The sequence below is a fragment of the Anomaloglossus baeobatrachus genome, chromosome 4 (genome assembly GCF_048569485.1).
Source record: "Anomaloglossus baeobatrachus isolate aAnoBae1 chromosome 4, aAnoBae1.hap1, whole genome shotgun sequence".
Lineage (NCBI taxonomy): Eukaryota > Metazoa > Chordata > Amphibia > Anura > Aromobatidae > Anomaloglossus > Anomaloglossus baeobatrachus.
The window spans coordinates 650,335,423-650,362,034 of record NC_134356.1 but is presented as its reverse complement, the minus strand read 5'-3'; the positions used below and the strand labels follow the sequence as shown (position 1 = coordinate 650,362,034).

The 26,612-nt window shown below is 43.1% G+C and overlaps 1 protein-coding gene across 2 annotated transcripts in view; it reads left to right on the top strand.

Moving 5' to 3' along the window:
* Window positions 1-26,612, top strand: part of OLFM2 (olfactomedin 2) — a 514,357-nt gene that overhangs the window by 299,191 nt on the left and 188,554 nt on the right. For both annotated transcript variants that reach the window (XM_075346476.1, XM_075346475.1), the window contains exon 2: window positions 4,152-4,301. In XM_075346476.1, coding sequence (XP_075202591.1) covers window positions 4,152-4,301 — 150 coding nt within the window. The remainder of the gene's footprint in view (window positions 1-4,151; window positions 4,302-26,612) is intronic.

Sequence of the window (26,612 nt, the reverse complement as noted above, 5' to 3'; positions counted from 1 at the left end):
AACGTTTAAGCAAAGCACCTCCCGATGTGGGATGAAGTTATTATACTTGTTTATGTTTTTTTTTTATCTCTTTTCAGAAAAATAAAACCGGTGTTGGACGGGCAGCCCGCGAACGGTCTGCATTTTGCTAAGGGGGAATGTGACGCCCTGGGCAAGCCAGGGGTCACAGGTCATGACACCACCACACCCTACACCCCGGATAGGTACACCAAAGCTCGACAAAAAATTCTTGTTGCCTTCCTCCAGGGGCTGATGTCCACACCAGGGGGTGGGCCAGGCGGTTGGCTCCGCCCACCGAGGAGTTCACAGCCCTGGAGGTGGGAAAACCAGGCAGTTAAGCTAGGGAAGTGAAGGAGTGAAGAGATCAGTTTAGATTGAGTTTGAGGAGTGAAGTGGAAGGAAGTGGTAGAGGAGCAAGTGAGAGTAGTGACAGTAAAGGTGACAGTTGAGAAAGCCTGAAGTTGGTCTGGGTGTGTGCCCCGGACTGAGACAGCAAGGTTAGCAGACGGCGGGGACTGTCTGCAGGAGAGGCTGCTTGGAGGTTGCCGAAAGGACCGCGGACGGGTGGTGGCCCGGCGGTACCGGAGCGGTATACGAAGAGAAGACAGCACCATTGGCAGGGGCCTTTCGGATCCCGGCAAGGCTAGGAGTCACAGTGAATTTGCCAAATCCGTCAGTGAAGGGGACCTCTGGGTCTCCCAACAACCAAGTCCCGATTGAAGGCAACAGTCTAACCGTTAGAGAGAGACACCGCCACCGCCAAGGCACCAGTTTCTCAGGGCCAGCGCCTGCGGGCAAAGGGGGCTCCTCCAGCACATATCCAAGCCGGGGAGCGGGTTACCGGTGGGAACCCATCGCTACCAACATTTCATTAGGTGCAGGGACAGAGACCGTCACCGTCAACTACTGGGGAAAAGCAACAGCAGCCGTCCGTGGGAACCGTCTTTCCAGCCGTGTGTTTTACCGAGAACTGTGTCACCGTCTCAGGCTGAGTGAGTACCACAGTGCCGTGAGGCACAGCGCTGCCCCCGCATCCCTGCACCCCACAAAGCCCTGCACCGGCCCTGCCATCCAGCATTCCCCACCTCATCACTGGGCCCCGGAACAACCACCCCCTACCCACGGAGGGGAGAACTAACAACTTTGCTGCTCCCTGTCACCGCTCCCGGGATCCCCATACAGAGCAGCGGTGGTGTCCATACAATCACCACAACCGTGGGTGGCATCACGGACAATAAACTATCCCAAAAACCAAACCCCTGTCACTCACGGGCGAGGAGCGCCGCTCGAGTCCCCGGGATCCGGCCCATCGCTTGAGCCACCGAGCAGCAGCAGGCTGCAGCAGCCGCTGCAGCCGGACCCGAGCAGTGGGAGAGCGCAGCGTCCCCTCCTCCGCCCGCGACACATGCGCAGTTGAAAAAGACTTAGAAACCAAAGTCTAAGTGTGAAATTCGCTGTAATACGCAAGTCAGTGACACAGCCACTTACGATTGGTGATCTAGCATCAGCAGACCTGATGATGTGGCGCCCCCTGATTGGCCCCCGGGTGACGTCATCGGTGACGCGGCACTGCCTGATTGGCCCACGGGTGATGTTGTCGGTGACGTGGTCGCAAGTGTTTAATGCGTGGCTTAACCTTTAAAAGGCATGGTCACGCACATGGCGGCGCGCTCTGATCATTTTACAGTGAGTGTTTTTCATTTACAAACACTAATCTACAATACTGAATGCATGAATGTGGCCTAAAGTATCTTCTTCATTCCCTGTCAAGGCTTTTAATCCCTTCACAACCAATGATGTCCTTCCTTCGATGCAGGCTCACATGATGAACCAGCTTCTTTCTATGAACGTGTCGACTGATCTGATCAGTTGACATGTGCCTCGAACAGCCACAGGTGGATCAGAGACCTGTCCAAGGCTGTTATCCTGGTAACTCCCACTGTAAATCTCTAACACTAACCGGTGGGATAGGCACCATTTCCCACTCCCAACAGTGCCCCTGTGACGGGGCACCAATGGGTTGACATGATAGCCAGAGACCAGATGATGACCCCTGTGTCTATCAATGTGAACCTCCTGTGAATGCCGGCTGCTAGCAACATTCACAGGAGATTGTGATTTTTGCTGAATAGCACAAGTGATCAGATGATCGCAGCTTCAAGTTCCCTAAAGAGAGTTTTAAAACATATAAAAAACCCCACAAAAGTTCATATCACCTCATTTTTGCCCCATTGAAAATTAAAAATACACATATCTGGTATCACTGAGGTCAGATCTATTAAAATATAAAATAAATGTATCCGATTAGTAAATAGCATGACAAAATCTTTTTTCAAAACTCCAGAATTCCATTTTTTGGCAACTGCAATACTGCAGCAAAATACAATAAATAGCGATCAAAACATCACATCTATCCCAACATAGTATCAATGAAAACGTCAGCTCAGGACACAAAAATAATCTGTCACACAGCCCCAGATCCCGAAAAATGTTATCGGTTTAAGAAAATGGCGACAAAAGCAATTTTTTTTTTCTTTTTTGCAAATTTCTAAAATTTTTTTAACAACATTTAAATAAAAAAAACCTATACATGTTTGGTATCTATGAACTCGTACTGATCTGAGGAATCATACTGCCAGGTCACTTTTATTGTAAAGTGAACATGGTACATAAAAAAAAAACCTAAAACAATTGCGGAATTGCCATTTTACCGCACTTGGAATTATTTTCCCATTTTATAAGACACTATATGGTAAAATGAATGATGTCATTCACAAGTACACCCCATCCCACAAAAAATAAGCCCTCATATGGCTATAGTGATGGAAAAATAAGAAAGTTGTGGCTTTTGAAAGAAGAGGAGCAAAAAGCGCAAAAACGGAAAATTGCAGGGTGGTGAAGGAGTTACACTGGCTATGATATGATAGTGCCTTCTGATTGGTTGATGCAATGTGTAGGGTGGCCAGTATTTTTTTTAGTTGATTTTGTTGATTTGTGCAAACTGAATTGCACATTGTTACAATTGTCCAGGAATTGAAAAATTCATTAAATTAGACTCAAAATTGATTTTCCTAGAATTGATTCAATCATCTCCACTCACCGACAATGACGTAGTGTCTAGGGATTGTATTCATCTTTGCTAATTCTCCAAAATGTGAATCTCAGTTAGTTAATGAATTGGGCGATGGTTATTGGTATTTGGATATTTTCTTGCCCCTCCATTGGTTTCTAGTTAATCCGCTCACTGCATTAAAAAGTCTTGGATGCAGCATCTCTATTTTGATTTTATTAGATACTAGCTGTAGTACCTGGCGTTGGGTCTCTCTGTCTCCCTCTCTGTCCTTGTGTGTCTCTGTGTTTTTCTCTGTGTGTCTCTGTCTCTGTGTGTCTCTTGTCTGTGTCTCTCTGTGTGTCTGTGTCTCTGTGTGTCTCTTGTCTGTGTCTCTGTGTATCTCTGTATGTGTCTGTGTGTTTCTGTCTCTGTGTGCGCCTCTGTCTCTGTGTATCTCTTTGTGTCTCTGTCTCTATGTGTGTCTCTGTGTGTGTGTATGTGTGTGTTTCAGTGTGTCTGTGTCTCTGTGTCTACCGAAATCATATTACCTCACACATACTCTTCTTATACTAAGAATGTCCTTCATTGCCTATAGCAACCAATCACAGCTACTATTAATGACCGGTAGCTCCCAGCTCCATTGACTTTAATATAAACAGGTTTTTTGGTAAATAATTGTAAAGCATGGAGTTAAATTTCGCCCCTCAAAACATAGTCTATGACATTCCCTGAGCCAAATGAGGCAGCTGTGCAACATTTTGTGATTGTAAATGCGACGGTGATTCCTTTAGCAGACATACACAGACACACAGATACACACACATACACACACATACATATACAAATACATAGACACACATACATATATATACACACACACATATACATACACACTCACATACATCCAGACACATATACACATACACACATACACATATATACATACACACATACATACATACACACATACATACACACATACATACATACACATACACACACATGCACTCAGCTTTATATGATAGATGGTCATCTTGAGAATATAAATAATTAGGGAAGAAAAAAAACATTAAGCAATCTTCTTTTTCTCTCTTTCCAGACCCTCTTCCCCAGTCCCGAAGATGGTTGGCAAATTTATACATCAGCGCAAGCCCCTGACGGCAAATGCATCTGCACAGTGGTTGCTCCGGCACAGACATCTTGCTCCAGAGACCCTCGGAGTCGGCAGCTAAGACAGTTGATGGAAAAGGTAATTGGATGGAGAATGTGTGCTCAGAAAATTGAAAATATAAATATGGTACTAGTCCATTGAGATTCCAGAGTAGAGGCGGACTATGATGAGCTTTTCCTGCTCCAAAAAGTCCATGGACGGCCTTTTTCGATTTTGATGGGACTTTTCAGTTTCCCATGGATTAATGCCAATAACTGGGAATTCCATCAGCAAGACATAGTGTAATCAGCTTATCTTTCGGTAATCTTGCTAACTAAAAAAAGTTTTGGTAAACTTGCCAACAACCTACAGTATATACATAGGTATTTTCGTTACGCATGTTTATGGCATATCCACAGAAACTCCATCTATATCTGGAATGGAGGATCCAAAAATTAGCTTCAATTTCTACAATTCCTAATTAGACCCCATCATTGTTCAGCTGTTTCTCTAACTCCCATTGAAGTGAATGGAGAAATGGCGAAAGCGCCCCCTACATGTGACAGCTGACTACTGCTCCTTCTGGTCGAAGAAAGGCTGAGGGACCCACATGCTAGCATAGATATGGCGACAGTAACACTCTCGAAATGTCTGAAAAGTAGTTTATGACTACAGAGACCAATGTACTGCAAAACAAATGTATACTGAATTGGCAACACAAAAGGTTTGAAGGGTAAAGTTCCTCCTTATGCAGGAACCCAAATTGACAAAGGCAAATTTATAGGCCATGCAAGGCTCCCCTGAAAATTTAAATATACAAATTGTCACTTCAGAGGCCACCTCTGAGAAGTAGCAATCCTAAAAGTGAATATCGACAATTAAAATGACTTAGGATAAGGAGCAAAATCAGAAACCCCATTTGCAGACATATTTTTGGGTGTATGTCCCTCATCAGTGCAAATCAGGAGATCTGATTTGGCCAAGTGAAAGACCTCTGATGGGGTCAATGGAATAAAGTTGGAGAGCACAGAGTTACTGAAGGGAGATACAGTATATACACCATGCATTTTACATTTAATTTGATTTCCTCTTTTGCACTGATGATGGGTAAAATCCCAAAACATGTGTCTGAGAATAGAATTTCTGGTAAGGCCATTTAAATGGTTTATACTGACTGGCAGGATTACTATTTCCAATACGTGTCTCTAGAATTCCTGTTCGATTCTCTCGGAAGAAGATATTTAAATTCCCAGGGGAGTACTGCATGGCTTACATGTCTCCCTACACCAATTTGTCGCTCTACACAAGGAGAAATATTACCCCTTACACCACCTGTGAGGTGTCTGTCACCTTACCAAACCAATTCTATTGCTTTGCAATCAAGAGGAGTAAACATCCTGAAACAGGTGTCTGCAAATGGAGTTTTTAGTTTTGCTTCTTATCCTAAATCATGGGGCAAGGTCCAATTAAGGTTCAATATTGGCTTTTAGGATTGTTACTTCCAGTAGGAGGCACTAGACTTCCAGTCATTTTCCTCTCTTTGGGTATTTACATGTGGTCATAAAAACAACTCCTTTATCATTGGCATATAGCAATTTATTATTTACTAGCTGTACTACCCGGCTTCGCCCAGGTTAATAACTGTTGTTAACAAAATAGAATATACTAACAAAAATTTATTCTGCACACAAAAACCACAAAACAAATAGATAGAAATGTAATTATTAAAAGGCAAAAACTAAGCTAATAGAAGCATTTCACAACATATATTTCAACACCACAGATATTCCACACAGATTTAACTAAATTGGCCAAGTAATGTGCTCTGTCTGTCTCTTTCCAGGTCTGTCTCTTTCCCTGTCTGTCTCCTTCCAGGTCTGTCTCTTTCCCCGTCTGTCTCTTTCCCTGTCTGTCTCTTTCCCCGTCTGCCTGTCTCTGTCTGTCCCTTTTTTTGTCTGTCTCTATCTCTCTGTTTATTTCCCCATCTGTCTCTTTCCAAGTCTGTCTCTTTCCAGGTCTGTCTCTTTCCAGGTCTGTCTCTGTCTGTCTCTTTCCAGGTCTGTCTCTTTCCAGGTCTGTCTCTGTTTCTTTCACCGTCTGTCTCTGTCTGTCTCTTTCAGAGTTTGTCTCTGTCTGTTTCTTTCCCTGTCTGTCTCTATCTCTCTGTCTCTTTCCATGTCTGTCTCTATCTCTCTGTCTCTCTGTCTGTCTCTGTCTGTCTCTATCTATCCGTCTCCCCACCGACATCTTATTACCTCACATATAAGCTTCTTATACTATGAATGTCTTTTGTTCTTATAGCAACCAATCACAGCTCCTACTAATAACCTGTAGTTCCAGGCTCTATTTACTTTAATGGAGGCATGTTTTTTGGAGAGTAACTGTAAAGCGCGGGGTTAAATTTTCCTGTCAGAACATAGTCTACGACATTCCCTGGGTCACATGAGGTGTCTGTGCAAAATTTTATGATTGTAAATGCGACGATGCGGATACACTTTTTGTTTCACTTTTTCCCTATTATGTAGATAGGGGCAAAATTGATTGGTAAATTGGAACGCGCAGGGTTAAAATTTCGCCTCACAACATAGCCTATGACGCTCTCAGGGTCCAGACGTCTGAGTGTGCAAAATTTTGTGGCTGTAGTTGCGACGATACAGATGCCAATCTCGGACATACATACATACATACATACACACATTCAGCTTTATATATTACTAGCTGTACTACCCGGCTTCGCCCGGGTTAATAACTGCTGTTAACAAAATAGAATGTATTAACAAAAATGTATTCTGCACACAAAATCCACAAAACAAATAGATATAAATGTAATTATAATGTCTGTCTTCCCCTCTGTATATATCTCTCTGTCTCTCTCTCTCTATCTCTTTGTCTGTCTGTCTCTTTCCCTGTCTGTCTCTGACTGCCTCTGTCTCTTTCTCTGTCTGTCTCAATCTTTTTCCCTGTCTGTCTATCTCTTTCCTTGTCTATCTATCTCTGTCACTTTCCCTGTCTGTCTCTTTCTCCGTCTGTCTCAATCTTTTTCCCTGTCTGTCTATCTATCTCTTTCCCTGTCTGTCTATCTATCTCTGTCACTTTCCCTGTCTGTCACTTTCCCTGTCTGTCTCTTTCCCTCTCTTTCCCTGTCTCTCTTTCCCTCTCTTTCCCTGTCTGTCTCTTTCCCTCTTTCCCTCTGTCTCTTTCCCTGTGGCTGTCTTTGTCTGTCTCTTTACCTGTCTTTGTCTGACTTTTACCCTGTCTGTCTCTTTCCCTCTCTTTCCCTTTCTTTCCCTGTCTGTCTTTTTCCCTGTGTCTGTCTCTTTGCCTGTGTCTGTCTCTTTACCTGTCTGTGTCTGTCTCTTAACCTGTCTCTCTCTTTCCCTCTCTTTCCCTGTCTGTCTCTTTCCCTGTCAGTCTGTCTCTTTGTCTGTGTCTGTCTCTTTGTGTCTGTCTCTTACCCTGTCTATGTCTGTTTCTTACCCTGTCTGTGTCTGCCTCTTTCCCTGCCTGTGTCTGTCTCTTTCCCTGGCTGCATTATGACACACCAACATTCCATATAAGGGCGTGACTGCACATTCTTCTGACGTTTTGGCTGCACTGTGGCTCCCAGCTCCATTCGATTTAATGGAGGCAGGTTTTTTGGTGAATAACTGTAGAGCGTGGGGGTTACAATTTCCCCTCAAAACATAGCCTATGACGCTCTCGGAGTCCAGAAGTGTGAGTGTGCAAATTTTGTGGCTGTAGCTGCGACGGTGCAGATGCCAATCTCGGACGTACACACACACACACACACACACACACACACACACACACACACACACACATACATACATACATACATACATACATACATACACACATTCAGCTTTATATATTAGATATAAACAACCTGCAAATGAGATGCAACATTCTTTAAAGGAGTTCAGCTCACATTCACTTCAATCTCCGGCCTCCTTACATTTATCCTAATATTTGAGTAGGTACATTCTGTTCTTGAATCCTATATGCTATTTACTTAGAGAAAAAAATGATAATCAGTTATGTAAATATGTATTTTGGGTTAAAAATATCATTTTGGCATAATTTTATTTGGTAGCAGAATGAGTAAACCGAGAATCCAACAGCAAACGCATTCTAATGAAGCGTTGGGAACTCCTCTCAACTGATATGATATGTCCCTACTTCTTTTATTAACAGGAATAAGGACATAAAGTGGAATGCAAACGTTTGGGCACCCCTGGTCAAACTTGCTGTTATTGTGAACAATTAAGCAATCTAAAAATAAAATGATCTCTAAAAGGCAGAAAGTTAAAGGAGACACATTTCCTTTGTGTTTTAGGCAACAAAAAAAAAGTTTTCATCTTTTACATTCTAAAATTAACAAAAATGTAAAATGGGAAAATGCAAAACGGTTTGGGTACCCTGCATGATTAGTATTTAGTAGCACCCCTTGTAAACACTTTTTGTAGAAGCCAAGAGTCTTTCAGTTCTTGTTTGAGGTATTTTCATCCATTCTTTCTTGGAGACATCTTCCAGTTCTGTGAGATTCCTGGCTTGTCTTGCATGCACTGCTCTTCCTTGGAGATGTCTTCCAGTTGTGTGAGATTCCTGGCTCGTCTTCCAGTTCTGTGAGATTCCTGGCTCATCTTCCAGTTCTGTGAGATTCCTGCCTCGTCTTCCAGTTCTGTGTGTTTCCTGCCTCATCTTCCAGTTCTGTGTGTTTCCTGCCTCATCTTCCAGTTCTGTGTGTTTCCTGCCTCATCTTCCAGTTCTGTGTGTTTCATGCCTCATCTTCCAGTTCTGTGTGTTTCCTGCCTCATCTTCCAGTTCTGTGAGATTCCTGCCTTGTTTTCCATGCACTGCTCTTCCTTGGAGATGTCTTCTAGTTGTGTGAGATTCCTGGCTCGTCTTCCAGTTCTGTGAGATTCCTGCCTCGTCTTCCAGTTCTGTGTGTTTCCTGCCTCATCTTCCAGTTCTGTGTGTTTCCTGCCTCATCTTCCAGTTCTGTGAGATTCCTGCCTTGTTTTCCATGCACTGCTCTTCCTTGGAGATGTCTTCTAGTTGTGTGAGATTCCTGGCTCGTCTTCCAGTTCTGTGAGATTCCTGGCTCGTCTTCCAGATCTGTGAGATTCCTAGCTCATCTTCCAGTTCTATGAGATTCCTGGCTCATGTTTCAGTTCTATGAGATTCCTGGCTCGTCTTGCATGCACTACTTTTTTATGGTCTAGCCATAGATTTTCAATGCTGTTCAGATCAGGGGACTGTGAGGGACATTGTAAAACCTTCAGCTTGAGCTTTTTGAGGTCATCTGTTGCGGATTTGGTCATGTGTTTGGGATCATTATCCATTTGTAGAATCCATCCTCTTTTTTTGCCACTTTGCTCCTCCTTTGAACTTTAACCTTTTTTTACAGATGATGTTATGTTTGCCCCAAGAATTTGTAGAAATTTAATTGAATTCATTTTTCCGTCTACCCGTCAAATGTTCCTCATGCCATTGGCTCCAACACAACCTCAAAGCATTGATGCACCCCCATGCTTAAGGCTTGTCGAGATGTTATTTTCCTGCAGTTCTGTGCCCTTTTTTCTCCACACATGCCTTTGAACACTGTGGCCAAAGAGTTGTATTTTAACCTCATCGGTTCACAGGGCTTGTTTCCAAAATGGATCAGGCTTGTTTAGATGATGTTTTGCAGACTTCTGACTCTGAATTTTATGGTGAGGATGCAGGAGAGGGTTTTCTTCTGATGACTGTTCCATGACATCCATATTTGTGCAGATGTCTCAGAAAAGTAGAACAATGTACCACAACTCCAAAGTCTGTTAAGTATTCCTGAAGGTCTTTTGCAGTCAGGCAGGGGTTCTGATTGGTCTCTAGCAATCCTGCAAGCAGCTCTCACAGAAATATTGCTTGGTCTTCCAGATCTTAACTTGACCTTCACTGTTCCTGTTATCTGTTATTTCTTAATTACATTTCAAATTAAGTAAAAGATAACTTGAAAACACTTTGCTCTCTTCTTATAGCCTTCTCCTGCTTTATGGGCCTCCACCATTTTCATTTTCAGAGTGCTAGGCAGTTGCTTACAAGAACCCAAGGCTGCTGATTTTTGGCACAGGGTTAGAGGAGGCCGGGTTTTATAAAGCTGTGAAATATGCATCACCTGGCCTTTCTACTGATCATAGTGAACAAGCCATAACCCTAACAGGCTAATTAACGTCTGAAACCTTGGTCAAAGTTATCTGACCACACAAATCTTTAAGGGTGAGCAAACTTTTCCTTGGCCCCCCTTTTTTTTTTAATTTTTCATATGTAAAAGATAAAATAAATATATATTTGTTTTGCCTAAAATGCAAAGAACAAGTGTCACCTTTAATTTTATGCCTTTTAGAGATCATTTCAACATATTAAAGGGAACCTGTCAGCAGATTTGGGGCCTATAAGCTGCGGCCACCACCAGTGGGCTCTTATATACAGCATTCTAACATGCTGTATATAAGCGCCCAGGCCGCTCTGTAGAACATAAAAATGACTTTACAATACTTACCTAAACGGTTGCTTCGGTGGAGTAGGATCATATGGGTGTCTCCATTCTCCGGTGCCGGCGCCTCCTCTTTCGGCCATCTTTGTCCTCCTTCTGAAGTCTGTTTCCATGACGTGTCTTATATCATACACACTCGCTGGTCCCGTACAGGCGCACTACAATACTTTGATCTGCCCTGCTCAGGTGCTCCTGCACAGGACCTCAATGCCGGCGAGTGTGGATGACGTAGGACGCGTCATTCACCCCGGCTTCAGAAGAAGGACGACAAAGATGGCTTAAAGAAGAGGTGCCGGCACCAGAGAATGGAGACACCCATCCGACCCAATTACACTGAAGCAACCGTTTAGGTACATATTATAAAGTGATTTTTATGTTCTACACAGCAACCTGGGCTCTTATATACAGCATGTTAGAATGCTGTATATAAGAGCCCGGTGGTGGTGGCCGCAACTTATAGGCCCCAAATCTGGTGACAGGTTCCCTTTAACTGTTCACAATAATAGTAATTTTGACAAGGGGTGCCCAAACTTTTGCATTGCACTGTATTTTTTCTTAAAAAGCTGCAATATAACAGCTATATTGACTGGTCCTTATTAGATGGGGCTTTTATTGGTATCTTAATAAAGTGCCATCTCATATTCCTGACGTGATTATTTCTCAGAATAAAGCAATTAAATTGAATGAAGTATGAAGATATCACTTATCACTGTCAGGAATATAATTATACAGTGCGGTGTGATCCTCAGAAAGTCACAGTAATTATATTGAGTACTATCAATAAATCTCAAAAATACAATATTCTTGTGTAAACCATGAAGGAAAATATATTATTACTTGGATTGATAATCATATGCCGCTACAAGGAGACATCTCACTTTTCCTTTTGCCCCAAATGAAAGATTTTTGTATCTTTTTCTCTAAAATTGTAATTGAATTTGTTTGAAATACGATGGATACAAGTTCTTACTTTCTCATGGATCTGGAAAATTGCTAAAGAATAAGTTATCAATGCGCCACACTAGCATTGCCTGAGCCGCCAGCCGAGAATAAGAGGAAAAGAAACGTTTTTTCTAGGCTCGAAACTTTTCCAAGAAGTTTACTATAGCTGAAGACGTTCATATTTCTTGTAGATTTTTCCTTTAGTTTCTGAAAGGTGTAAATGGTGCTTTACACACGGCGATATCGGTAACGATATATCATTGGGGTCACGTCGTTAGTGACGCACATCCGGCGCTGTTACCGACATCGAAGAGTGTAACACAAGTGAGCGACGATCAACGAGCACAAAAACGTGCAAAATTGTTGCTCATTGACACGTCGCTCATTTTCTTCTTATTGCTGCTGCGACAGGTATGATGTTGTTTGTCGTTCCTGCGGCAGCATACATCGCTGTGTGTGACACCACAGGAGCGACAAACATCTCCTTACCTGCCTCCACCGGCTATGCGGAAGGAAGGAGGTGGGCGGGATGTTACGTCCCGCTCATCTCCGCCCCTCTGCTTCTATTGGACGGCTGCCGTGTGACGTCGCTGTGATGCCGCACGAACCGCCCCCTTAGAAAGGAGGCGGGTCGCCGGCCAGAGCGACGTCGCAGGACAGGTAAGTCCGTGTGACAGGTCCACGCGATGTTGTGCGTGCCGCAGCGATTTGCCTGTGTCGCACAACCGACAGGGGCGGGTACGATCGCTTGCGATCTCGCTAGCGAGGTCGCAGCGTGTAAAGTACACTTAAGAATAAATATTACATTGTTAAAGAAAAGGTGTTACGATGAGATTTCTTGTTGTGACCATGCATACTGAATCATCAGTAGGTGGAATTAAAGGGAACCTGTCACCACTTTTTTGGCCTATAAGCTGCGGCCACCACCACCGGGCTCTTATATATAGCATTCTAACATGTTGCATATAAGATCCCAGGCCGGGGGTATAACATAAAAAACACTTTATAATACTTAACAAACCATCACGCTGTGGGCCTTATGGACGTCTCCGTTGTCCGGTGCCGGCACTACCTCTTTCGGCCATCTTCGTCCTCTTTCTGAAGCCTGGGTACATGACGCAGCTACGTCATACACAGTCGCCAGTCCTGCGCAGGCGCACTACAATACTTTGATCTGCCCTGCTCAGGAACTGAATGCTGGCGAGTGTGTATGACGTCGGACCCGTCTTGCACCACGGCTAGAGAAGAAGGAGCACAAAAATGGACAAAAGAGGGGGTGCCGGCACTGGACAACGGAAACGCCCATAAGGCCCACAGCGCGACCGTTAGGTAAGTATTATAAAGTGTTTTTTATGTTATACCCCCAGGCTGGGCTCTTACATGCAGCATGTGAGAATGCTGTATATAAGAGCCCGGTGGTGGTGGCCTTAGCTTATAGGCAAAAAAACATGCACCCAGAACCACAAGCAGTTCTGGGTGCATGTTGCTAATCCCTGCCTAATCGTCCCTGTATCTAGTAGCATAGGTAAAGAGATCTATAGAAAAAGTATTTCTAAAGATCCTTCTTCATATGCTAATGAGCGCAGGGACTAGTCACAAGGAGATTAGCTTTTTTGGCTAGTCGGCACCCTTAGCATGTAAGCACGCCCCTGTGGGCATGCTAACATGCTAATGAATGCGCAGCGACAGAGGCATGGTCGCTCTCACCTCTCTGCTGCCACCACTGGTTTTCGGCTCAATGAGCATGAATCAGAAGTTCCCGGACTTCTGATTCCTGCTCACTACACTAGTTTGAAGTTGGGGCGCATACACCAGGCTTCATAGTGCACATGACCACAAGTCCAGGGACTTTTGATCAAGTGTACTTAGTAGAAAACCAGTGACAACAGAGAGGTGAGCGCAAACTCTGACACTGCACATTCAGTAGCATGTTAGCACGCCCTCAGGGGTGTGCTTACATACTAAGGGGGCCGACTAGCCAAGGAAAATAACACCCTTGCAACTAGTCGCTGGTCTCATTAGCATATCATAAAGGATCTCTAGAAATACTTTTTCTAAAGATCTCTTTACCTATTCAACTATAGGCTGGGAGAGTTAGGCAGGGAATATGAATATGTACCCAGAACTGCTCGCAATTGTTTCTGACACGTTCCCTTTATATCCAATTTTTATGTTATATACTTTTTTTAATTTCTACATTTTTTTGTGTTCCATATCATTACCTGTATTAAAAGAAAAAAAAGAGAAATCTTGACATTTTCACACTGGCCACAGAGGCTTTTCTACTCCCTGTTCTTTTAGAAATTCTGCATGTACATTAACAACAATAGACTGACTCCTCCCTTGTCTTTTGTACTGAAGCATCTAATGAGCGTGTCCATAAGTATTATTGAAGGCATTATTATGCAGGTATTAAGGCTGAGTCCTTTCACTCATACGGGGTGAACAAACCAGGGGAAATGTTAACCACAAGTCCCTATGCAGACTAGGAATTACCCTAAACTTGACCCTGATTGGTCACCACCTGACCTCAGAGCTTGGCACATTAAAGTTACGCAGTAGCGCCCCACTTGACCCCTAGTGTCCTGAACTGCACCCTCATCTATAAACTTACTGTTCAACTAAACAACAGAAAACATAAATGAAGGGCACAAAGGCACAGGGTGAGACACAGGGCTAGGAATAGTCATGCAGGTAAGATGGGGGGAAAGTTAAAAGAATAATGGAATACGTGGTAACCCTCCAAATCTTAAAAGAAGCTGAATAGGAGAAAATTGGGAAGAGAATCACAGAAACAAACTGCAGGGAAAAGCAATAGCAATAACTCAGTAAGAATCCTTAACTGAGGAGCTGGGATCCCAGATAACTAGCAATCTAAGAATATTACCAGCACTGAAGGCTTATGCATAGAGAGTAAAAATATCCCCTACCAAGATGTGATAGGACAAACAAACCGAGGACATGCTCACACCTGAATAGAACTGAAAAAAGGAAAGCAAAACAAAGGAAAGGAAAGACAAGAGACCCATCAGTAGTCTGACCGACACAAAACAGGCTGTGGTTCAAAAAACTGAGAAACTGAAAGACCACAGAATTAGAGGTCTCCGGATTGACCCCTAAAGGTGAGCCATGATACAGATATCCAGACAAAAGGAGACTTCATGTAGGTGTCCGCCTCCGCTAGGCGTATATGCCCAAAAATGGTGCACAACAGAGCACACAGAAACTCTATGTGCTCCATTATAGCCAATGGCCCTGTTGATGCATACGTCAGAATCCTATTTTGTGGGAGGTCCAGGCGTAAGCCCCTATGGGGCCACTGAATGTGGAGCAATTGCAGCATGAAAGCACTGTAAGGTGAATTTGCACAATTATTTTTTTTTTTTGGTTTTATGGCATTCATTAAGCAGTAAAAATAATCAGAGGACATGATTCTCCAGTGTAGAGTTTATAGAAAGCGTTCAAAACAGGTATTAGGTAATAAAAACGTAGTTGATTCTACCATCTATCAAATAGCAACAGTATGACTTATTGCAGGTCTATGTTAAGCCTGACAAAGACCTTTAACTGGGTGAAACCTCACTATTTTTGTATATGGCAGAATAAATTATGTTTGGATAAGCCATTATCCATTTTGGACACTTTCTGTCATCACTACACTTGAATTATTGCCAATTGGGTTCCTTGGTTTTTGGACTTTACGTCACTCAGCGTCACTGACGGAAATACTAAACTTGTACATATTTATATAGGATCTATATAAATATGTACAAGTTTAGTATTTCCGTCAGTGACGCTGAGTGACGTAAAGTCAAATTTCCCAAACATTTTCACCACCTATATTATAGGTGGTGAAAATGTTTGGGAAATTTGTTAAAAAAAATCAACTTGGCTTGAGTTACCATGTTTCCAGATGCAGAACAATTTTATTTTTCAGTTAATAGTACAGGCTTAAGTCTTGTTTTTTTCTGTACTGAGCTGATGTTTTTATTGATACCATTTTGGGCTCTATATATGACATTTTGATCATATATCATTGCTTGTTTTCCTCAGTGATGTGGCTACCAAAAATGTAATTCTGGTAATTTCATTTTTTTTCTCATTGCGTCATTGACCAATTGAGTAAATTTATTTTTTCATTTTGATAGGTCGCACATTTATGGATAGGGTGATACTAAATATGTTTATATATATATATATATATATATATATATATATATATATATATATATATATATATATTTTTTATTTTTTAATTTTTTTTAATTAACTCTAAGGCTGATTTGAACTTATATTTTTTTAGATATATTTGTCTATTACTATTTACTCTTTTTTGTAGGGCACTTTTTCCTGTGGTCATCAGATACCAAAATATTCTGGTATATATTGAAATATATTATCTCACTTGAAGTCTAGCTACACACACCAATGTAGTAAGGACCAAAGTCTTCAGTAGATCCATGCTTGTTATGGTCACCCATCAGCTCCTATTTATTGCGTTTCATTAGGGGCGATAGGAACATTGTGCCCTATCAGAGACTAAAGGGTGCTTTACACGCTGTGACATCGCTAACGATATATTGTCGGGTTCACGTTGTTAGTGACGCACTACGGCGCCGTTAGCGACATCGCAGCATGTGACACCAAGGAGCAACGATCAATGATCGCAAAAGTGTCAAAAATCATTGATCGTTGACACGTCGTTCCTTTTCATAATATTGTGGCTGCTGCAGGTACGATGTTTGTCGTTCCTGCAGCATCACACATCGCTATGTGTGACACCGCAGGAACGACGAACATCTCCTTACCTGCGTCCACCGGAAAGGAGGAACGAAGGAGGTGGGCGGCATGTTCCGGCCGCTCATCTCCGCCCTTCCTCTGCTATTGGATGGCCACTTAGTGACACCGCAGTGACGTCACTATGACGCCGAACGCACCTCCCCCTTGAAGGAGGGATTGTTCGGCAGTCACAGGGACATCGCTGAAAAGGTAAGTGCGTGTGACGCTGCTGTAGCGATAATGTTCGCTACGGCAGCGATCACCAAATGTCGCACGAACGACGGGGGCGGGTGCTATCGCGCACGACATCACTAGCTTTCGCTAACGATGTCGCAGCGTGTAAAGCACCCTTAACAGTTGCATTTAACAGGTCAATGGCTGTGAGCAGAGCCCGGCTATGCCTATGGTTGTTAGAATCAGATGATGGCTGAATAACACAGCTATCATCTGCCGGCAGAAAAGCAGGCTCAGTTTCTGAGCCTGCTTCAAAGAACGAGACCCAATATATGACATTGACGTAATAGTACATCATATGTCGGGGAGGGGTTGAGCAACAGGCCATTTTCTGTTGATGTACCCCTAATGCTATCAAATTAGGCTTAGAAATTGACTTGATTATTCCATTACAAAGTGTATTATTACTCCCTGCAATTATAGGAATATCTAGACAATATCTTATTCCCTATATTTACTGATCAACATAATAAGCTGGAAGTGCAATTACCCTTACCAAGTGTTCCAAAGTAATTCAGCCATCCGACATTGATATGGCTCCAACAAACTGTGCTTTGAGGTCTCAAGAATCAAGATGTTCTTGTGAAGGGGGTATTTTAAGGTAAAATCATTACTTAAATCACTGTCTGAAGCGCTAATCACTAAAACTGTCACTAAAAAGGGCCAAAAGATTTTCATTAAATGGATTTTCAAGGGAAAACAATTTATGATTGGGGAAAACCTGGCGGCTTGTGGGTGCCCCAGAACTGGGACCAATGACAAAAATGATGAACCTTTGTCCCGATCACAAACTGGAGCAGTAGGTCAGACGCCTATACATTCATTATCTATGTACAGTAGCTGCCATAAAAAGCCAAGTAGAGCACTCAGCAGCCCCATGGTAATGGATGGAGCAGCAGTCGAACATGTCGCTCAATTCTAAGGGAAAAATAGTTTCCCATTTTACCGATCGGTGCAACTCTGAGTGGTTGGACCCCCACCGATCAACAAGTTATCACTAGTGATGGGAAAGCACTAAAATGCTCAAATGCTCCTTACCCGATTCGAGCTGGTCAGGCCCTCAGACGAGCGTGACGCTAGTAACAAGAATTATGGAAAGTCAATGATTGGCCTGTTCAGGTCTCCTCCCACATACAGCCAGCCATAAACAGGATATTTCCAGCAGGAGGAAGGACGGGGTTTGGGTTTTTTTTGGGTCACACTATGTCCGAGAACATTGCTTTATTGTCACTGGTGTGTCACGTGTGACAGACAGTCATATTGTTTCTGGCCACTACATTTGGATATGCAGAATGCTCCCTGACTTTCTATTGTTCCTGCTGTCAGTATTCAGTGGTATTGGTAGCTTTCCTGCTGGATTCACTCCCCTTTTGGACCCAGTAGGAGCTCACCTCCTCCCAGCTGCTGATCATCAGTATTCTCTTGGTGCTTAAATACCCCTTCCTTCTGTGGACTGGTGCTGGTAATATTTTCAATTCATTCAAGCCTTGGTTGCAAGCAGATGGCTTGTACTCCTCTGTGGTATTGTTGCTGATGCTGAAAACTTTGCTGAACTTCTAGCTGTGTCATCTGCAGATAAGTAGTTCATGCATTTTTCCCCTGTGTGTCCTCCTTGTGTCATATGTAGTGTTTAGTGGGGTTGACGAAGAGCTCACCCCACCCGTTCCCTATTTAGGGCTCAGCAGCACTAGGGATACCTAGGGTCAGGTATCGGCGCAACCTATCTAGGGTGGTGAGGGACCCCAGGGAAAGCAGTAGGTTTGGTCAGAGTCACCATCTTCCCTTTCTCTAGAAACAGGGTGTCCCTTCCCTTTCGCCATTCGCTTGGTACTACCCCGTACTCAGCGTAAGATTTATCCCTCGGGAATGGCTCTCGCTGGGTGACTGCTCTCATCATACAGTGAAGCAAGTCTGTACTTTGTGCTCATTGTTTCACAGACGACACATCAGCACCCACGATACTCAGCCGAGCACCCCAAATACCCGAGCACCCTAATGCTCGTTCGAGTACCAAGTAGTGCCGAGCACGTTCGCCCATCACTAGGTATCACCTACTCAGTAGAGAGGTGATAACTTTTTTCACCTGACAAACCTCTTTAATCAAAATGTAAATTCTTCTCAAAGTACTCCGTTATCTTTGCAATGCACCAATTTCGATTCCACAATTCATATTTAACTTCTTAGATTAGACTACAAATGACCTGCCGTGGACGGCTAAAAGGATGCAAATGAGACAGAGCGCTCCGATTTTACATTTTTAAGTCGGGGGTGTCGCTTTCCTCCATTTTAATCTGGATTAATGTACTACATGGGCATGATAAAAGTTAATTTATCAAATGTAATATAAAATATGGAATATTATTAAAACATTGAAGAAGTAAGTAACTCTTTAAGTATCTCTCCACAATGGTGTAATTACCATAGAGTTGATCGTAATTTTTCGTATGGATTTCACATTAGACAAATTTAACACTCGTGCTTTGATGGGTTCTTAAAAGCATTTTAACTATTACAAAATGAGTATTCACTTCCTAAATTTGGTTTTCGGTAATATTCGTAACTCATCCATGTTATTAAAATTATGGAGGAGAAACATCAATTTTCAATTTGCTCATTCCTTAGTGCGTAAGCTGGGGGAGAGGAGCAATATCTGTCATTTCATGAACACATATAGAAGATTTAAATTAAGAGTTAAACTAATTGGATATGAGATTTGGATTGAATTTATTAAGAAAAAGGGACAAGTATTTACAAAGTTACTAAACATAAAGTTTTTCCCATCTTGGACAATTATGGCTTCTTCATAGGATGTTCCATAAATTACTGATATAGGGCATCTACCTTGAGGACAAAGCTCCTTTTTGTGCTTCTTGCGCATGCGTTGCTCTTTAGCCACCTGGTCGGAATCTAAACAAAATTGATGAAAATTGGGATAAACATAAACACCTATGAGACATTATATAACTCCAATCTTAAGGGGGCTTTACACGCAGCGATATCACTAGCGATATCGCCTGCGAGCGTGCCCGCCCCCGTCATTTGTGCGTCACAAGCAAATTGCTGCCCGTGGCGTACAGTATTGTTAGGACCCGTCACACGGACTTACCTGCCTAGCGACGTCGCTGTGGCCGGCGAGCCGCCTCCTTTCTAAGGCGGCGGTTCATGCGGCGTCACAACGATGGATGATTTGGTGAAAATTTTCCATCGTTAATGGCCGCTCGTTTTTGTCACATGCAACGACATCGCTAACAATGCCGGATGTGCATCACGGAATCCATGACCCCGGCGATATATCGTCATTAGATATGTCGTTGCGTGTAACAGGGCCTTTACAATCCCCTAGTGGGTGCTCAAAGCATATAAGAATGTCATACCAACACCAAAGAGGAGAAAAATATGCAAATCAAAAAGTAAAGATAAAATATGTATATCATTTATTAAAAAATGATTAAAACAATAAACACGCTAAAATAAAAATGGAGCAACCCAAGGAACAGATGGTATTAATTGGGGATATTTAGCACCAACCCTAATACAGAATAATGGAACCCTCCATCACACATGTATGGGAAGCAACCAACCAAATTAGAATAATAGAGGGAGAGCCCGCATTGCTTGAGAATGGCATGCAACAATTAAAAAGTGTAAATTAGAATTACAAATTAGAATACGTCACTAAGATGTAATGTCCCAATAATGTAATTGTGACGCCCTGGACTAGCCAGGTAGTGACAGGTAGGCCCTTGCACAACACCTGTCCCCTAAAAAGGTGTCATCAACCAACCTTAAAAGCCTAGTCACCTCCCTCAGGGTTTGATGGACACACCAGGGGGCGTGCCCAGGCGGGTGGACATGCCCACCGAGGAGTACACAGGTCCTGAGGCAGGAAAAAGTAGTAGATAAGTTGTGGAGTTCAAGGAGTGAGGTTCAAGTGCAGAGGCAGACCTGTGTCCATGTCTGCCGCAGTCTAACAACAGGTGTCTGGGTCGGAGCCCAGTCACCTCTGGCTAGGAGGCATACGGTGGCCTCAGCCTGCAGGAGCCGGGAAGATAGCTCGGTGGAACTGTAAGGGACCGGGACAGGGTAGTGGCCCGCCGGTACTGAACCGGGGAACTGACTGGAAACCGGAGCACAAAGGGGGGTACTCAGACCCTGAAACAAGGTCCAGTAACCAGTGGACCACGTTAATTAACTGATTGAGGTCTGGACTTTAGGTCCTTTCCCACCCAAGTCCCGACTGAAGACAACAGCCCACCGAGGGGGATAGAAAGTCACCGCATAGGCAGAGAGATCCCACGGGCCAGTGACTGTGGGCAAACGGGCTCTCCCGACATACACAACGCCGGGGAGCAGGCTCCCAATGCTGAAGCACAGGCAGCCCAGAGCTACAGTACAAGGTGCAGGAGAAAGGCAGAGACCACCAACCCGAGTGGGGGACCAGACGCAGTCGGCTGCGGGCACTGACCACCATCATTTTAGTTTACCAGAGACTCTTGTGCATCAATCATAGTGAGTATTATTATTATTATTATCATTATTATTATTATTATTATATATTTATAGAGCACCATTGATTCCATGGTGCTGTACATGAGAAGGGGGTTACATACAGAACACATATACAAGTTACAATAGACAGACTAGTACAGAGGGAAGAGGGCCCTGCCCTTGCGGGCTTACATTCTATAGGATTTTGGGGAGGAGACAGTAGGTGGGGTGGGGGTCGGGGGCAGCTCTGCACGGTGGTGGGGCGGCAGCTCCGCATGATGGTGGGGCGGCAGCTCCGCACGGTGGTGGGGCGGCAGCTCCGCACGGTGGTGGGGCAGTGGGGTCATGGCCCTCGGGCCGTGCACTGCCCTGCACCGCCAAGCACCGGCAAACCATCCCAATCGGGTCCCGGGGCCATCACCCCTACCCACGGAGGGGTTAACACCTTTGCTGCACAACATCTCCCCTGGGTGCCTAGTAAACAGCAGCGGTGGTGTCCACATTCACCACAACCCGTGGGTGGCATCACGAACTTACCTAAAAACCACGGCTCCGGCCGTAAACCAAACCCCTTCAAAGCGCCAGCCCCTTTCAGAGCGAAGTGACCCCGGGTCCGGAGGCGCTCGAGCCACCCACCGACGAGCCCGGATCCGAGCAGCTTGGCTGCAGCCGAGCGCGGGGCGGTACATAATTACAAATGTGTATAATATAAAGTAGGAATTAACTTAAATGCTCACAAGTGTGAGAGAATTGAATAGGGAAACAATATTTAGACATCACATTAAAATGGCAAGGCAATAAGGTAAAAGATAAAAGGTAAAATACCAACATGCAAGGTCCAAAATTAAGGTAAAAGAGCGGTAGAACTGAGGTTGCGAAACGCACGTCGGGTGCACAGGAATACCGCTCCTTCACCCTGATTTTGGACCCTGTATGTTGGTATATTACCTTTTATCTTATTGTGTGGCCACATATGGTTAACCCCTTCTACCCACTGCTGAGGGTAATATAGCAAATTTGCATGCACTCGAGGATTCTGGGTATGAAATACACTCCTACTATGCCATTGGAACTCCAAATTAGTAAGATTTGTCTTATGAGCGCTCAGGAAATCATTTCAGCTCACCCGCTTTATGGTGTACTAAAGGTTTCTGCTTTATTACATCATGTGACCAGGTTATATACAGTGGGGAAAAACTTATTTAGTCAGCCACCAATTCTGCAAGTTCTCCCACTTAAAAAGATGACATTTGCCTGTAATTGACATCATAGGTGACCACAACTATGAGAGACAAAATGAGAAAACAAATCCACAAAATCACCTTGTCTAATTTGGCAAATTTTTTTTGCAAATTATGGTGAAAAATAAGTATTTGGTCAATAACAAAAGTTTATATCGATATCTTGTTATATATCCTTTGTTGGCAATGACCGAGGTCAAACATTTTCTGTAAGTCTTCACAAGGTTGGCACACACTGTTGGTGGTATCTTGGCCCTTTCCTCCATGCAGATCTCCTCTAGAGCAGTGATGTTTTGGGCCTGTCGCTGGGCAACATGGGCTTTCAACTCCCTCCAAAGGTTTTCAATGGGGTTGAGGTCTGGAGACTGGCTAGGCCACTCCAGATCCGTCATAAACTTCTTACAAAGCCACTCCTTTGTTGCCCATGCGGTGTGCTTGGGATCATTATCATGATGAAAGACCCAGCCACGTTTCATCTTCAATGCCCTTACTCATGGAAGGAGGTTTGCACTCAAAATCTCACGATACATGGCCCCATTCATTCTTTCATGTACGTGGATCAGACATCCTGGTCCCTTTGCAGAGAAACAGCTCCCAAGCATGCTGTTGCCACCCCCATGCTTCACAGCTTCACAGTAGGTATGGTGTTCTTTTGATGCCACTCATCATTTTGTCTCCTCCAAACACGACGATAAACAGTTTTTCTTTGGCTTAATCAGACCATATCACATTCTCCCAATACTCTTCTGAATAATCCAAATGCTCTCTAGCAAACTTCAGATGGGCCCGGACATGTACTAGCTTAAGCAGGGGAACACTTCTGCACTGCATGATCTAAGTCCCAGCCAGCGTAGTGTGTTACTGTTGGTAGAGGTTGTTGCAGTGGTCCCAGTTCTATGCAGGTCATTCACTAGGTTCCCCCGTGTGGCTCTGGGATTTTTGCTCACTGTTCTTGTGATCATTTTGACCCCACGGGATGAGATCTTTCATGGAGCCCCAGATCGAGGGACATTATCAGTGGTCTTGTATGTCTTCCATTTTCTTATTATTGCTCCCACAGTTGATTTCATCACACCAAGCTGCTTGCCTAATGCAGATTTAGTCTTCCCAGCCTGGTGAAGGGCTATAATGTTGTTTCTGGTGTCTTTCGATAGCTCTTTGGTCTTCACCATAGTGGAGTTTGGAGCGTGACTGAGGTTGTGGACAGTTGTCTTTTATACTGATAACAAGTTCAAACAGGTGCCACTACTACAGGTAATGAGTGAAGGACAGAGGAGCCTCTTAAAGACGTTACAGGTCTGTGTGTGCCAGAAATCTTGCATGTTTATAGATGACTAAATACTTATTTTCCACCATAATTTGCAAAAAAACATCCTGCCAAATCAGAGAAGGTGATTTTCTGGATTTTGTTTCCTCATTTTGTCTCTCATAGTTGTGGTCTACGTATGATGTCAATTACAGGCCTCTCTCATCTTTTTAAGTGGGAGAACTTGCATAATTGGTGGCTGACTAAATACATTTTTTTCACCACTGTAGTATCCCAAACAAAGAAATAACTCCTCAGGACTATGCACCAATAAGAGCAGCAGGGGTGTGTATAGAACTGTGAAGCTTTCCCGCCTATCAGTGTTAGCTGAATCCTATCACATCATTCATTTATAAGATAAGATGGTTTCTATAAGAACAAAATGGATTGTGTTCTCTCAAAATTCTGAAGATCATCTCAAATCTCAGAAGTCAAAGCTCTACCCATCAAAAAGTAATGGTACATCCTAGTACTTGTTTACTTATTTTCTGAATCATATATTTTTAGCCTTTCTCATTTATAGTGCAGGTTGTCAGGGTTTTTCTCCACTCTTTGACCCTTTAAGACCAAGCTTGTGACCTGTTAACATTACATGACTGAGACGAGGCATGGATCCAAAAATTCTGATTCCAAACGTTTTAGGAATTTTAAGAACATCATGTATCTCCTGGGCAATAGCCTGGCGGTTGCACCTTGATCTCCGCCGAAGCTGTCTGTGGCTTGATGTCTCTGAACTATAGATATACTCTACATCATTATACCATATTGGCAGTTCATTACCAGGGTATAGAAATATCCTAAATAATTATACCGAGCAGCATGTTTATCACTGCAGGATGGAAATATTTTCAGACAGTTATAATTGCCAAGTTGACATCTGTAATTTTGCTAATTAAGCTTAGCTAACAGATTTATTTAATGGTGGCTTAATGAATTCCCACTAGACAGACCCCATGGAAACTCATGGATCATAATCCAGAGAATATTTTTTATTTCTTACTTTGTGACACCGAAAGCCCTGAGTTTGTTTACCGAGTGTCGAAAGCATTTGTGTGGGTGCAGTCTTCTGTATGACTGACAAGTATTTTATATTCAGATTGATGTGAGAGATATTGTTCACAAAGCATAGAGTCTGGCAGATAGCACAGCTACGGAGCGGGGGGTCTGTATATAACATATTCACACTGACCCCAATTTCTATTTGTAGAAATGATGCTTTCCTCTTAACTGGAAACTTATTAGTGCATACATACAGTCATCACTTGTTCTAGACAGTATTAAGCTTAGTTAAAAGAGATGAACAAAATGATTGACAGGACCCAGATCCCATCTATGGCTGCCAGACCACAGAACCTAGTACTGCCTACCTGCATCTTGTCCTACCTTCCTGCCGGTATCTCGTTCTACCTACCCCCCGGTATCATTCTACCTACCTGGCAGTATCTCATCCTACTTATCTGCTGGTGTCTCCTCCTACCTACCTGCTAGTCTCTTGTGCTACCTACCTGCCAGTCTCCTGTCCTACCTACCTGCGGTATATTGCCCTACCTACTTACCAGTATTTCATCCTACCTACCTGCTGGTATCTCGTCCAACCTATCTGCCAGAATCTCATCCTACCTACCAGTATCTCATCCAACCTACCTTCTGGTATCTCATCCTACCTACATACCGGAATCTCGTCCTACCTTTGTGGTGGTATCTTGTTTTACCTACCTACCAGTATGCCGATTTCCTATTTTGATTAGTAGGTCCAGGGCAACATCATCACTACAGCTCGGTGCATCCATGATGTCATGCCAAACCTTCTAATCTATTGAGCCACTCAGATTATATCTATTTATCAGTACCTTTTGTTATTTATCCCTATCAGTTTAAACTACAGTTCTGCAATTTCTCACTACATCTACTTCTTAAATACCCTTCCCATAAGCCTCTTAGGCAAGTCCCTTCTCTGCCTATGCGCATGAATGGGGAAAAGTGATCCTGGGATCTCTGATTGGCGGAACTTCTGGCTTTTTCATGCATATATTGTCTACTTGATAACGATATGGCTTGCGCTCCATACAGCCACTGACTATACTTCCAGTTTCCTGCACATGCGCCACACCTGGCATTGATTCCAATATGCACTCAGCTAACCGAAACTGCTTCCATCATGTGACCGTAATTATAAATACATACGTCATATACCCGCAATGTGGATCCTGGATATTAACCTGACCATGTGATCGGACACACACGGCTCTCATTGGCTCTATGCAAGTATCTAACACTGCCTTCACCTCCTCAACACACGTCTTCTCAGGAAGAAACTGAAACGTGTGTTAAGGCGGTGAGGGCACCATAGTAATACAACTACTATATTAGTAAGCTTTCTTTACAGTGTCTTTACTATTTTTCAACCCTATGCCATACAATCCTATGGCACTTCCATACTTGTAATCAATTACATGCTACTATGACCCATTTGAATCCATGTATTGCAGTTGTGATACATGTATACTATATATTTATATATTTTTATATATATATATATATATACATATATATATATATATATATATATATATATATATATATATATATATATATATATATATATTTATATCTCAAAGATGCAGTTTAGTGTAGGACCCAGGAGAGGATGGTGCCGTGAAGGGGTGCTGGGCTAGTATTACAACGGCTATTATAATATTCCAAATACCTCCATTTATAATTTTTAGCTAGAATCTATTTTGGTTTTCCACAGTGTGCGACTGGTTATTTTTTCCTTTTATATATATATATATATATATAATATATATATATATAGATAGATAGATAGATAGATAGATAGTACAGACCAAAAGTTTGGACACACCTTCTCATTCAAAGAGTTTTCT